Source organism: Xenopus laevis, chromosome 2S (assembly GCF_017654675.1).
Source record: "Xenopus laevis strain J_2021 chromosome 2S, Xenopus_laevis_v10.1, whole genome shotgun sequence".
NCBI classification, from domain to species: Eukaryota; Metazoa; Chordata; class Amphibia; order Anura; family Pipidae; genus Xenopus; species Xenopus laevis.
In genome coordinates this window covers 81,508,113-81,523,161 of record NC_054374.1, presented here as the reverse complement: position 1 = coordinate 81,523,161, position 15,049 = coordinate 81,508,113, and the positions used below count along the sequence as shown (strand labels likewise).

At 37.5% G+C, this 15,049-nt stretch overlaps 1 protein-coding gene across 1 annotated transcript in view; it reads right to left on the bottom strand.

Annotated features, from left to right (window-relative positions):
• Positions 1-15,049, bottom strand: part of clic4.S (chloride intracellular channel 4 S homeolog) — a 40,970-nt gene that overhangs the window by 13,337 nt on the left and 12,584 nt on the right. Inside the window, 2 exon segments of the mRNA NM_001090815.1 lie at positions 615-740; positions 9,154-9,263. Coding sequence (NP_001084284.1) covers positions 615-740; positions 9,154-9,263 — 236 coding nt within the window.

Here is a 15,049-nt window from a genome sequence, read left to right as displayed (position 1 = left end):
GAATATAAAGTATACATTGCACATTGTAAATGTACATTTGTCACATCAGAAGGCTGCTTCTTTTAAAATCTTCACAATTTACTAGACTCTCCACTCTATGTAACTAGCCAAAACTGCTGCAGCACTACTAAGAGACACACATTAGGCAAAAAACACACAGTAGGATGCATCAGAATTAAAACAGAAGGCCAAATTCTGAATGATGTGTGTAATAAATCACCTTCCCAAAAGTTTGACATTTAGGGCAGAGACACACGCTCAGATTCGGGCCGATTAATCTTTGGGCGACTAAACCCCCCTGAACTTCCTTCCCACCGGCAAGAATGTAAATCGCCGGCGGGATGTCACCCGGAGAGCTTCGTTTTCCAAATACGCCCAAAGTTTCCTCGGGAGGCAACTTCGGGCGACTTTGGAAACAAGTTGGCTCCGGGTGCCATCCCGCCGACGATATACATTCTAGCTGGCTGGAAGGCAGTTCGGTGAGATTAGTTGCCCAAAGAAGAGGAGATTTGTCGCTGGGCGACTAATCTCCCCGAATCTGAGAGTGTGTCTCAAATACTACCACTTGCAACTTGATTAGAGGTCATGTGACTGAATAAAACAAAACAACTTACTTTGGAGGACATAGCACTTCTTCCAGGAACTCTTCTACCTTATTCACATCAGTTTTCACTTCATGATTGTAGGTTATAAATGGCGGGTGTGTTCCTGGTGCAAGATTTTGCAAATCTGCTGGTTTTCTGTAATTAAAAAGGAACATGCTTATAATGAAACTGTCTGGATGAGATCATTAAAATTGTTCTAGTAACTTACATGACTGAATAAAAAAAATGCCACTAGGGGATATATGCCACATAGTAGTTCCCATTACCACAAGTTTACTACGTATTCATAGGCTATAACCACAAAATGCATCAGACTACAATAGCATCAGTTTTTTAAAGGAACGGTAACCCTAAAAACTGAAGGTGTATTAAATTAATTAAAATATAATGTACTTACACTGGTAGTTATACGTTTGCTTTTGAAAAATTACTACAATTTATAAAAACATGCTGCTATGTAACCATGGGAGCAGGCATTTAAGGTGGAAAAAATGAGAAAATGCACAGGTTACATAACAGATAAAACACCATTGTATTGGACAGTGCTTATTGTTTTATGTGCAATGTAACCTGTAGCTTTTTTTCCAGCTTGAATGGCTGTCCCCTTGGCTATATACCAGCTTATTTACAGAAACTATAGTAGAGTTTCTGATGCAAACACACAGCTTTTAACAGTGCAGCAGTATACTATATTTTTATATATATATTTTTGCTACACTTAAATTTTTTGGTGTTACTGTTCCATTAAATAACACTTTATGTATTTAGAAATACCTACTTCTCTACAATATTTATGACGCTCTCCCTCTTTGCTTAAAGGAACAGTAACACCAAAAAATTAAAGTGTTATAAAGGAATGACAGTGTAATGTACCGTTGTCCTCCACTGGTAAACTGGTGTTTGCTTCAAAAAGACTACTATAATTCATTTTAACAAGCTGCTGTGTAGCCATGGGGCAGCCATTGAAGCACAGGATACATAGTTGATAACAGATAAATTCTGAATAATCCCATTGTATACTACAGATCTTATCTGTTATCTGCTGTGCAACCTGTGCCTTTTCTTTTCCAGCTTTGAATGGCTGCCCCATTGCTACACAGCAGCTTGTTTATATAAACTATAGTAGCCTTTTTGAAGCAAACACACCATTTGTACCAGTTCAGAGCAAAAGGTACATTATATTTTTATTACTTTAAAACACTCATTTTTTGGTGTTACTGTTCATTTAAACTTCACAAGCTGCTACGGTGAGTTCCACCTGTTTTTGCCTCTGGACACTTTTTAATAGGTATTATAACAAATATATAATGTTCTTGCTACAGTCTATAACCCATTTGGTGTTCCTTTTCAGTCTTGCCTTGCGTAAATGATACATCTCCAACGTAATTTGCGTATCTGTTTCCATGCATCGCTCAGGATTTCCTTTGAGTAAGTGTAAGCAGTTACCATAGCATACCCTGCTGCTCCATCTTGGATTTCCAAGCTTCCCAAAGTTTTTATGCTCCCCCAAATTTCTCTTTGGTTTCAAATTATACTAAAAGATGGGGTCCAAAATCCTTATCTCTTCCACCCTGCATTCTAAACTCATTTGCCAATGGCTTTGATTTTCATCTCACTCGGATTCTGAGTGGGAGACAGTACAGCTTTAAATCAATCAACCAAGCCCATCACTAACTGAGCTTACTATCTAATTTATATTCATAGACACCCATACAGTGAAACAAAAACTGGTCAATTTAAATGAGCAGGCAATGTGCTAATAAGGTGGTATTCAGACTAGATATGTGCCCACAGACTCTGTTCCAGGACATTTCCATTTTAGAATAATCCAGCAAACTCACAGTTTCTGTATAAACTAGAACTAGATAATTTATATACTTCATGGAAAATGTTGTGCAGCGCTGCTGTAAGTTATTCTATATAGGGATACACAGAACCAAATCCATATCCTAAAAAGGAACAGTTCAGTGAAAAGAAAAAAAAACAAAAAAAAACAAAAACTGGTTGTTTGGCTATGCAACATAAAAAATGTTTCTAATATAGTTAGTTAGCCAAAACTGTAATGTATAAAGGCTAGAGTGACTGGATGTCCAATATAATAGCCAGAATCCAACTTCCTACTTTTCAGCTCTAACTCTGAGTTAGTCAGCGACTTTAAGGGGACCCACATGGCACATAACTGTTCAGTGAGTTTGCAGTTGATCCTCTGCATTTAGCTCAGATTCAAAAGCAAACCGTTTTGACCTTTGTGCCCCCCCCCAAGTCACTGATTGGTTGCAGCCTGGAAACCAATCAGTGGAAACCAAGAGAGCTGCAAAGCAGGAAGTAGTGTTCTGTTCTGCTATACAGTCTCTGCAGCCTTTATAGTTTACATTTTTGGTAAATTATATTGAAAACCTTTTTTATTTTGCACAGCAAAACTATTTACCTCGTTTTTATTTTTATACTGAACAATTCCTTTAAAATTATGTGATTTTTCACCACTCAAACAAGCAAAATTTTGATTTTTCTTTTCAAACCTTTCTTATTCAAAGGGGCATGTTTATAAAAAATGTGAGGTTAGAGCTTAATAAATAAAAACTCACCCATGTTCTTTTCATTCCTATGGGGTGTTTAGAACTGTATTTAGTGAGTTCTAACTTTTACCCATTGATAAATACAATTCTAAAAATCCCATAGGAACGAATAGAACATGGGCACATTTTTATTCATTAAACTTTAAACTCACTTTTTTTATATAAACATGCCCCTAATTTGCATATACAAATAGTGGCTTTGGTGCACCCCCAATTCTGTAATGAACATGTACAAACAATACATTTCATATTTAATGCTGTTTTAGATTACCATATTCATAAGCATTGGATTTAATGATGCCAATTTCTGTTCCATGAAATCAAGTTACATGAATTATAATATATATGTGCTTATTTTGTATGTATGTATGGAAAAAACAGGCAAATTGTTTTACTGATTCAGTGCATTTACTGGCTGCAGTCACCAATACGCTGCACTTTTGCATATGGTAATAAAAGAGGCAACTGGTATGGTAGAGGTCGCATTGTAATGTTTTACCTTAGTAAAATATTTTATTCATTGAATACCAAAAATAAGATTAGCTTTTTAAAAAGAGGCATTTCCATTTTGAGAGATAGTTTCCATGTAAGCTCAGCATACAAAAATAGCCTTATTTATGGGCCAAGGGAACAGAAAAGGATTTGCCTATGCAAGCTTGTAAACAGTGCTTCTATACAACTGAGGACGAAGGGAACCCAGGTTTTAATTTATTTTTACAAAACAAATGAACAAAGGTTAATATTACTCTGGGGCTCTATGCAAATGAGTATTTCCAAGAGTGCTTACATGAAAAATTCTATTTGACTCCTTGCACCTGTACCAAGAAATCACCTGGCCTCTATTCAAGTGGGAGGCAATTTCTATGCCAAACTAGGCTTGCTGTTAGGGCAGGACTACACGGCCGGAAATAAGGTAAGTAATTCAATTGTCGAATCGTGTCGCAGCATTGATGCAATGCGACATGACTGTCGGATGCAGACGCATTACTTACCTCCGTCGCAATTTTGCGCAGCGCGTCGGAATCGGCCGTGTAGTCCAGCCCTAAGTCTTTCCAAAACTAAGAGAGAAAACTCCATGTGAGGCAATTGCCTTGGAGAAAAAGCTTATTTTGTTTGGTTTAGTAGGCCCAGGCTTTTACATCATGGCAGAGATGGACACCAGGCAGGCTTATGATTTCCTTTTCTTCCCCATTATTTGGAAATTATGCGTCACATCTCACATTGATAAATATAAAGACAGCTGATGAGAGTGAATGGGATTCCATGCAAAGATCAGACTTTAAATTAGACCAATTATTTCATTTATGTATGAGTGGGTATTTTACAAGCCCTCCTATAAATATAATTTCTTCCTCCAAATATTTTAAATGAAAAAATTGACACTTAAATGACCTCCAACGGGCTTCCCCGATCGATATGTGGCGGAAAGTCGGCCAGATGTCGATCCAGCAGGGTTAAAAATCCTGTCGCATCTATTCGTTGATGTGGTTCCGCAATCTGACCACCTGGCTTGGCAACATTATGATCCGATCACTGGACCCTAGGGCCCACGGATCAGCTCATTATCACCCTCCTCAATCGGGGAGAGATCCGCTCATTTGGCAAGATCGTCAAACGAGTGGATCTCTAAGTGTATGGCCACCTTTAAGCTTATATATTTTGTTGCTTGGGTGGGGCAGATCATGAACTATTACAGAGAACCTATTTTCATTAATTAGATGCGGGAAGACACATCTGGATTAGCAGATACACCATAAAATATGATACACTTACACATTGGTGTATTTTTTAGGGATGCACTGAATTCACTAATTCCCGAATCTTTTACAAAAGATAGGCTGAATCCCAAACCATATCCTACTTTGCATAGGTAAATTAGGGAAACGAGGGGGGAAAGAACTGTGCATGCTAAAAATGTTACTTCCTTGTGTGGGAAAAAATTCACATGATGTTTTGGATTTGGTTCGGCCAGGCACTTGGATTCAGCCTTGAAAAAGGCTGAATCTTAGTCTAACCATGGATTCGGTGCATCCCTAGTATTTTTAAATAGAAAAATACTATACTATATTAGTATCCCAAAGCCTTTGGCACTGAAATGTTTAAATCTACATCGAATTGAACGATCTGTTTGGGAGTCCTATGACCTCTACAGGAGACTGGTTAAATATACACACACAGACTACTTATACAAGATCATTTTCATATTTGCAAATAAACCTTCAAAGAGACAGTGCAAAACAGGTGCCATAAAATACAAACATCTTGACTGCCACAATGCAGGGAATATACAAAGAGTGCTTTGCCGTGTTTGACGTAGACCAAATATGCACCATGGAAAAAATGTCCAATACGGATACAAATTGTTAAAACACACATTGTAAAGACGAGCAATACATGGTTGCAATAAAAGTTGGTGAGACGCCCGCCAACCCTTTTCTGCGCCATCGCCGGTTCCTTAGGACCTCTTCGTAAATTAAAGGCGCAGGCGCTCTGGCGTAATGACGCCAGCGCACAATGGCAGGGAATTTGAACTCTTTAAAAGGCTCATTCAGGCTTCCAGATATTGCCCGTTATAGGTTTTGTTGACCCTTGCCTGAATACCGACTACCTCTTCTGCTAAATCCCTTCTGATTGATCACTCGGTTTGACCTTTGCCTGCCTGACTACGTTTCTACTCCGCCTTCCTCGGCAGGGCCTGTTCTATTCTGTTTCACGCCTTGTACTGCGACCTTCTGCCCAGAGACTTTGCAATCCGGTTTTGCCCCTCTGCTTGACCAGAACCCCTTGCCTTGCACCTCTCGTTATAAGACCTGGCGCCATCTGAGTAGTTGAGGGCTCCTCCCGAGGCCAAAGGCGGCTGCTACAGGCAGAAGCACGAGCTGAGACCAGGGTGCTTGGCATCGATTCTGGGTTTTGGATGCCAACCGTTACAATGGTGCTAGGAAATGTATAACCATTTTTTGAACTGGGACATCATCGTTGGCCGAGATTATCTTCAAACCCTAACAGTATTTTTCCCATTATTAGATCCTGCGCTTGGGTGGAGTAGGTGCATGGTCTGGGTGTAACAGGACAAGCCTAAAATCACCCAAGGTTGCCATCTCTACAGTGCACGCACCACATTGACGAGAGATAATATCTAAAACCAACTTTTCATATCATGGGGGCATGTTTACTAACATTGGAGATAAATATCTGGAGAGATTTCTAGCGATGTTACCCATAGAAACCAATCAGATCTTTGCTTTTGTTTTCTAAGTTATAGGTGGCTGTTTAAATCTAATTGCCGATTGGTTGCCATTGGTTGCAACATCTCCAGAAATCTCTCCAGATATTTATCTCCAATGTTGGTAAACATGCCTCATGATTCTGTGTTCTGAAAAGGCCAACCTTTACTCTTCTGCTTGGGAAGTACCATGGCACCAGACCAGAGACATATTTTTACAGCTACTTAGGTGCAATTTTAATTCAGAACTGATATAGTTAATAGGGATGCATCAAATTTACAATTTTAGGATTTGGTTTAACCGTGAATACTTTGTGAAAGATTTGCATATGCAAATTAGGAAACCAAAAGGGGAAGAAACATTTTTTTGACGTCCTGTTCTTTGGATTTAGATTCGGTTCAGCCAGGCACTTGGATTCAGCCAAAGCCTGTGGAAAGGCAAAATCTTGGCCAAATCCCAAACCGAATACTGGATTTGGTGCATCCCTAATAGTTAACAGTAAATTGTAAGGTCTTGTAACCAGGGCCCTTTAACCTTAAATTATTGCAAGACCTGTTTCTTATAAACGAATGAGAAATGCTGTGCAACTAAATAAATGATGATGAAAATATGGTAGGAATGCAGATGCTGAATGTCCCAAATGTCATAATCCAAAAGCTACTTTCTATCATATAGTTTAGGAATGCCCACGGATTTCCAAATTCTGGTCAGCCGTGGTCAATTATCTAAATGACCACCTGGACTTCCTGGTTACCTGCATGCCAACAGTTTGTTACTTGTGGTAGTCGAGGACTTCCTCCCCTTTATCAAGACCAGAATGTTCTATGCAAAAAATGCGATTGTTCTGAATGGATGGCCCTACAATGTCTCACAATTCCTTATTGGTTAACCCAATAAATAGTGTTTTACCTAAAATAAAACTGATGTACATGGCCAGATTATGCACAACTAAATTTTGAGAAAATTTGGTCTCCCTTGTTAGACCTACACCTAGAATGCGACTCCTGAACACCCGATGAATGCACTCGCTATAGTGACATTTGCTGGATCTCCTGTAACTGTTTGACCTTTAAACATTGCTGATAATGTCTAATAATTGTGACACAGGAAACAGACAACACTGTGATATTAAGTATGGTTATGTTTAGTTGTCTTCCCTTTCCCCTGTTTGAAACTCAATAAAAATGCTTTAAAAAAAAAAAAAATAATAATGATGTCACTAGCTGTGCAAGCTTACTTAGCAAAGCAATAAAGAAGTTGAAAATATGTAATTTTTTAACTCTTGCCTCTAAGTCCCATCTAAAGAAAGGAGAATTGTGCATTACATCCAAATGCAAATAATGAGAACCCACAAGCATTCATTATTTCTTCTCATTAGTATGTTCCTCCCAGAAACCCTTGCAGGACAAACCACTAAGCAGAAGTATGTGTGTATGAGCTGAATGGTGCTATAGATGAAATCCATGCAGAGTAGTGTTAATTGTATTCATACATTCTCCCTTGAGATCCCAATTATTTGGCAAAACATCCAGACAAGCTTTTCTCAGTCTGCACTCTTTAAACCCTTATTTAAGTTGCACCCTTAAGATTAAGACTCTCAATAACACAACATTATTCCTCGATCCCTCTCACTTAGACTGATAACCCACACTCATCGTTGGGGCACACAACATGCAATATATTGCAACATCATTAATAACAAATATGTTGATAACAGAACAAAGGAATTCTAACCAGTACTCAAGATTTCTGGTGTGTATTTTTTTTAATTCCTTTTCTGCACACTCCCTGTGAAAGTGACACAGTGAAAGAGATTGTATGTTCTTTTTATCCAAACCAGAAGTTTTCACTTTTCAGGTGACAACATCATGTGCTGGAGTGGCTATGCTCAAAGCATTTCCCTCGAAGCAACTTCTTTTTTTTTAATCCAAAAAATTAAATTAAAACCTGAACTGGAATATAAAAATAATAATGCTATTAACATCATTTCTGCAGTAACGGCTGTTCTAAGAACAGTCACAGAAGTGACATATCACTATGATTTTAATGTCATGCTGTACAGAAATGAAGTACAGGTATGGGACCCGTTATCCAGAGTGCTCGGGACCTGGGATTTTCCGGATAATGGATCTTTCTGTAATTTGGATCTTCATACCTTAAAATGTACTAAAAAAACATTTAAACATTAAATAAACCCAATAGGCTATTTTTCCTTCCACATAAGGATTAATTATATCTTAGTTGGGATCAGTTACAGGATACTGTTTTATTATCACAGAGAAAAAGGAAATCATGTTAAAATTGGGATAAAATGGGGTCTATGGGAGACTTCTTGTCTGGATAACATGTTTCCGGATAACAGATCTTACATCTGTACAAGGAGTATACAAGGCACAAGAAACAAACAAAGGGGCACATTTATTATGCTGTGTAAAACATTTGCAGAAAAAACTGTGTAAAAAAACTGTGTAAATTAAATGGCTAATTTATCATGGTGTTTGTGATTTTACACTGCTATTTTAAATTGCTTCTGGCAGAGGCTACTTTAAGAAAAAAACGTTAAAAAAAACGTACACTTTTTTTTACACGGCAAAGCTTGACGATGCGTGGTGTATTATGCCGCTGTTTTTAACACAGCATAATAAATATGCCCCTAATTAAATGAGAAATCTGTTTTTATATCAAGCCATTCCGTTCATATAATTTAATGTATAATTTTTACATATTATTCAATTTAAAGCCTACCTTTTTAAATCAACAGTTGTCACGTTGAATACAACACCTTTTAGCCACAATATCATGAACAGTCTTTGTGAGAAGGGACAGTTGCCAATGCTCTCACCATCACTCCCAGCCTGAAATATAGACACAGCATATGGATTAAATAATCATGGGGAAAAAAAAAGTTAAATGCTTGTTTAGGGTGTTCAAAAACAATTACTTTCAAATAAATTAGTAAATATAGAAAAGTAAAGAGCTGCATAGACAATGTCACTATATAAATAAAGAAATAGATACTTGGAACATGGAAGTAATTGTGTCTAGCACAGCAACAAAATCAATTGATTGATTGTTTTCAAAACGTCTATGTGGTAGGCATAATGTCTATTTAATGTTATGTATACATACACATCGACCTATTTATACACTGATTAGTGTATAAAATTAGGGATTTGGTTCGGTATTCAGACAGGATTCAACCATCTTCAGCAAAATTCAGCCGAATCCTCGTGTCTGGCCGAACTGAATCCTTAAAATCACGTGATTTTTGTCACAGAAACAAGAAAAAAAATGTTTAATCTCTTTCACCCTTCCTTTCCCTGATTTGCATATGCAAATTAGGATTCAGATTCAGTATTCGACCAAATCTATCAGGCTGGTGTGTTTGTTTCAATTTATATATGCATGCTGCTGGGGGCAGCCATTCATAGTTGAAAAATAAGAACAGGTATGCAGCAGATAACAGATTAAGTTGTGTAGATCTACTGTATATCCTGTGCTTGAATAACTGCCTCCATAGCTAGACAAATGCTTATCAAAGGGACAAAATGAGGCATAAAAATGTTTGCAGTATTAACACTTCATCCTTTCAATCTCTGTGCCCTGGTGTGAGCAAATTATTGTGAAATGATGGTGTAATATAAAGTAGTGCACAAACTGGGGCTATTAGAAAAAAATGGATAGCTATTATTTGGCTAGTTCAATCTCCCAGCTGAATGTGCAGATTTTAGCCTTGTATCCGACATATGATAGTACGTTGCAACTAGCCTGCAACTAACCATTCCGATTAAAAAAAGTAGTAAAACAACAAATCAGACGATGTTATGGCCTGTGACAGCAATCGTACGAAAGTTATGTCTGACAAATAGTAGCGACAGTCACCCACTGATATCGTCAGATAGGCAATACATGCAGAGACATTATGTTAGCTGACAGAAATCTTCTAACCTGTCTGATCGACTAAATAACAGATTGTCATGGTATTAAAAATGTCGGGACAATCCACACACGGTCTGAAAATCATATGAGTCATATGAAAATCTTGTGTCATATAAAATCATATGACACATTTTCTCAAACATGGTCAAGTTATGACCTGGCTGTGCTATTTTCTTTCTATATCCGTTCTATAGCTAAATATTCTATGATTCATTGGTCCTTTCCAGTATAATTAAAGGTCCCCATAGACGCAAAGATTTCTCTTGCCGAACGACCGATTTTAGCGAAGTCCGACCAATCCTTCGAAATTATCGTGCGGTTAGTGGGATTCGAACGATCGTACATCTTACGATTTTTCGGTCGATATCTATCAGGAAATTGATTGGCCAGGTTAAAAAATCTTTGTCAGTCCCAGTGCAATCTATCTATGTTTGCAGGGCCAAGCAGGCAGTTACCCTTTGTTTTCCTGGCAAATTGGTCTTTTTAGTTGATGGACAATTCGTACGATCATTTAGAGATAATCGTGGTCTCAAGATGATGATCGTATCTTTTAAAAATCTCAACATCTATGGCCAGCTTAAAGCAAACTGTTATAAGCTTCCCCTGCTTAGAACACTAACATTCAAGATATTTACAAGCATTCCTGCCAGTGAAATTCCATTAGACTTTGTCCTTGCAACCTTCCAAAAATGGCTCCAACTATAAAAGGGCACTACATGTACACTTAACATTCTGAGCCTAGAACACAATGACTTATTCTTGGTTCAAGTGAAATAGCTGCATCTTCTTATCTTAAACTGCTGAGGTATAAGATCCAGAAGGTAGACAATCCTAATATGGGCCTAAAAAATAACGTGCAGGCTTACAACTATTTTTCTATATTTGATGATATGTGTATATGAAAAAGGGAATATATGTGGTTAATTGATAGCTGGTATACAGACCAGACAGAATGTGAAAGCAAACTTGTGGCTGGCTTGAGCAGTGCCTGAATCTGACTGTGCTACCAGTCTTTGGCTCTGGTGAAGACAAACATAAGGAATTTTAGTTTAAATAGGACACCAGGGGAAATAGTACAGTACAACATTTATGCATTTTGGATAATAGGTCTCTAGAAAATACAGTATATCCAAGCATGCAATAAAAGATTAAAATCATTTATGGGTGAGGGAATCTGTTTTTGTGGAAACAAAAAGCAGTAGAGAGAGAATGAAAGATATACAGGAGGTATGCAATGCATGTGCAGCCGATATGTTTGGCGTTTCCAACATGGCCATATCATACTTAGAGTGGGTACAGGCAGGCTAATAAAATGTTCCTAAAAAGTTTAGAATACTTTATTCAGAAGTAATACCAAAATCTCACCTAAAAAGGACTTGTAGATTTTATAAGAAAATAAGAAATTGCAAGCTGTTTTGGGCAGAAACCTCATAACATTTTGTATGAGTTGTCTATTTTGTATGTAATCTGTATGTTTATAGTATTCACCCCATTTATACACATTACAATTGTTGTTACTGTTATTATAACATTATTAATAATCATAATAATAATAGCACATCATAGACTTCCCTGGTGTTTCTATGGTTGTCTCCCCTGCCCTTAAAAAGCTAAATAAGATACCCTGGAGGTAATTAGCAATATATAATACTAATCCTAATACTAATCCAAAGTACAAGAGATAGGCAACACTAGCACTTCCACTCTTTTTGGAATTATGGTATTTGCTGGCAAGGCCATCTTGGGAATTGTAGTGCTCAACCTTCTCCATTACATCTAGTCATGCTTGAATATTGTTCAACTGATAAATACTTTAGCTGACTGACAAATTCTTGTTTGCATTCAACTTGTTAGTTAAACCTCCTTTTAGGAGGGAATGTCCCATTGCTCACACAAAGTTGTATTCTGCAGAAGGAGCAGTGGATTTTTAAGTGCCAAAACTAAACAGAAACCGGATGTGTCTGCCACAAGCTGTTCTGGGTAGTTCTGTTTGTGAGGCATTCCAGATGTGCCATAGAACTGTAGTTTTATTGTGCTAATGCACAGAGCCATTTGGAAACCAAGAACACAGGATATTACTAGAGCCGTAAGTGTTCGGAGAGGCCAATGAACATGGCACATCACTACTTGAGTAAAATGATCCAGTGAGTTTTTTGGAAGAGAGCAGGGATATAAGACAATGCAACGTTTTTTCCTCCAATAACAAATTGCCAATCTTATATCAAAGCTTAAAAGATGACTCAAAATAAAAAACAGAAAAACAAAGAGTTGGATGAAAATTATATTACCCTCCATCTCATTATATTTAAAGACTCCATAATAGGGTAACTGTAACCAAAATCAGTCTGCTCCACTTATCAAAAAGCCCTATGGCAATGGAATTGGGCCCTATTTTCCAAACAACGAGGCAAATTTTGGGTTCTCATAAACTGTCTTGGGCACAATTCTAGTCCGTGAAATCAGCACAATACCCAATAAGGATTTATTTACCTAAATCCCAGTGGCACCACCTCAAGACTATGGCACACAAATGAGATTATCACATGAAAATGCTTCTGTCCATGTTTTTGTAGTTCAGAATTCATCTTTCCCATAGAAAGAGTACGGGGTGGGCCTAGCCAGAAGGCTAATCATTTCAACATAAAGGGGCGAATACTTGATGACAAGTTAAAAGCTTTTAGGGAGCCTCATAGGAAACATTTTATCCTTATCAGGAATAGTCTACAGAAAATAAATTCAGTGAAATAGATAAAATACCACTTACAGTTATCTAAGAAAAACAGGATCTCTTTGGGAGACAGATTATTGCTTACAAATTATATTTCTATAATTAGCTTAACTTGCTTAGAGCAACCATATTCAGTTAACATTATGGAGTGCACCCGGGATAAGACATCAATCACTTTTACCAAGAAAGTGTGACAGGTGAAATGATGCAGGATACTTTGTCAAAATGGAAATGACACTATTTTTAGGGGAAGATTTCCAGTAGCCAATGATAATAAAGCTAGAGGACAAAACACCCTCATGTGTTGTAATGGTTATAAATTAGACTTTGTAACACTGCATCATTTCTCACACTGCTAAAATAAGGTCCTTTGTTAAAGCACCTGTCACCAGATGAATTTTGCAAAGCTACAGATATGGCAGCTGATTGTATGGCATCAGTTCTTGAATTATTCAACTGAAAGGTCCTTCCATATTTAAAGGGTTGTAAACAGAAGTCACGGGACATTTATCATTTGCTCTCCAGTGTTTACGTCACCAGTTACAATGCAAACTAGTGGGTATCATGTCTATGTAGAATCATGGAAAGGGCTTGATACCAAAGCAAAGGTGAATTCTTTACAGTTATATGAGCACTGTGCTGGACTGCAAGAAGTTGCTGCATCTTTTCTGAGTCTGGCACGGTAACAATGGTAGGTTAATGGAGTATATACTCTGCAATCAGCTTTCTGATTGGATAAACCGCTTGTATAGGCAATTAATCCAACTCATCACCACAGTGTGATTATTAGTTACTGCAGTGCCTAACAGCAAGAAGATCTATACACAATGCCCTTTCTGACCATTACTAGACTGATCTAGATATGCCAAGGGTCTCTGCCATTTTTGTTAATCTAATAGTTAACATACATAAGACGTAGGTTGTCTAGGCTTTCCGGAGGAAATAGGGAAAAAAAAACTCCTATGGGAGCAGCCAGTCCTGTTCATTCAAGCTTTGACAAAAATACATTTCCTTTTGCTGTGCCCCTACTATCTCCTGCAACATGCATGAGTATTGTTAGTGCCTGAGATGGTATCACTTTTACTATGGAAACAATAACAGACTGTAAAAATCACACTAACTGCTCAGAACACAAAATAAAGGGCTTTTTTATGGTACTAAAGTGTTTTGTAGAGGCTGCCAAATCACAATACATACAGGATTAGTAGCGGAGATAAAAAAAAAAAAAAACAGCATGCAAAGTGGGAATTGAAATAAGAATAATGACTATATTTCCTATAATTATATAAAATTTCCAAAGAACAAATCACATAAGCGTTGTCATTCTATGATTGCATGTTATTGCCTTTATCATATGCCATGCCTATAGTAGGGATAGAGAATAAATAATGACGTGCTCAGTTTGCATGTCTTTCTGGGAAAATGTTTTATTGTATTGTAGTCACAATAAATTGGAGCAACACCATTATTAGGGATGCACCGAATCCAGGATTCGGCCTTTTGCAGCAGGATTTGGCCGAATCGAATCCGAATTCTAATTTGCATATGCAAATTAGGTGTGGGGAGGGAAATCGTGTGACTTTTTGTCACAAAACAAGGAAGTTAAAAATGTTTTCCCCTTCCAACCCCTAATTTGCAGATGCAAATTAGAGTTCGGATTCAGTTCGGTATTAGGCAGAATCTTTCATGAAGGATTCGGGGGTTTGGCCGAATCCAAAATAGTGGATTCGGTGCATCCCTAACCACTTTGCATTATTACTGCATTAAGGGTATCTATAAGAAAAAGACCCTCTTACACCTTACTTTCTCTCAATCATTAGAAAGATCTACAATCAAGGAAGAAGCCATGAATATATCGTATTCCCCCGCTGGGAAATTGTACATTCTCCCTAATTACATCTGCAAAGTTCCACAATATTGTGGTCCTTCTTCGGCTTATGGAGCTGTTGTTACTATGTATATTAACTTGTATTT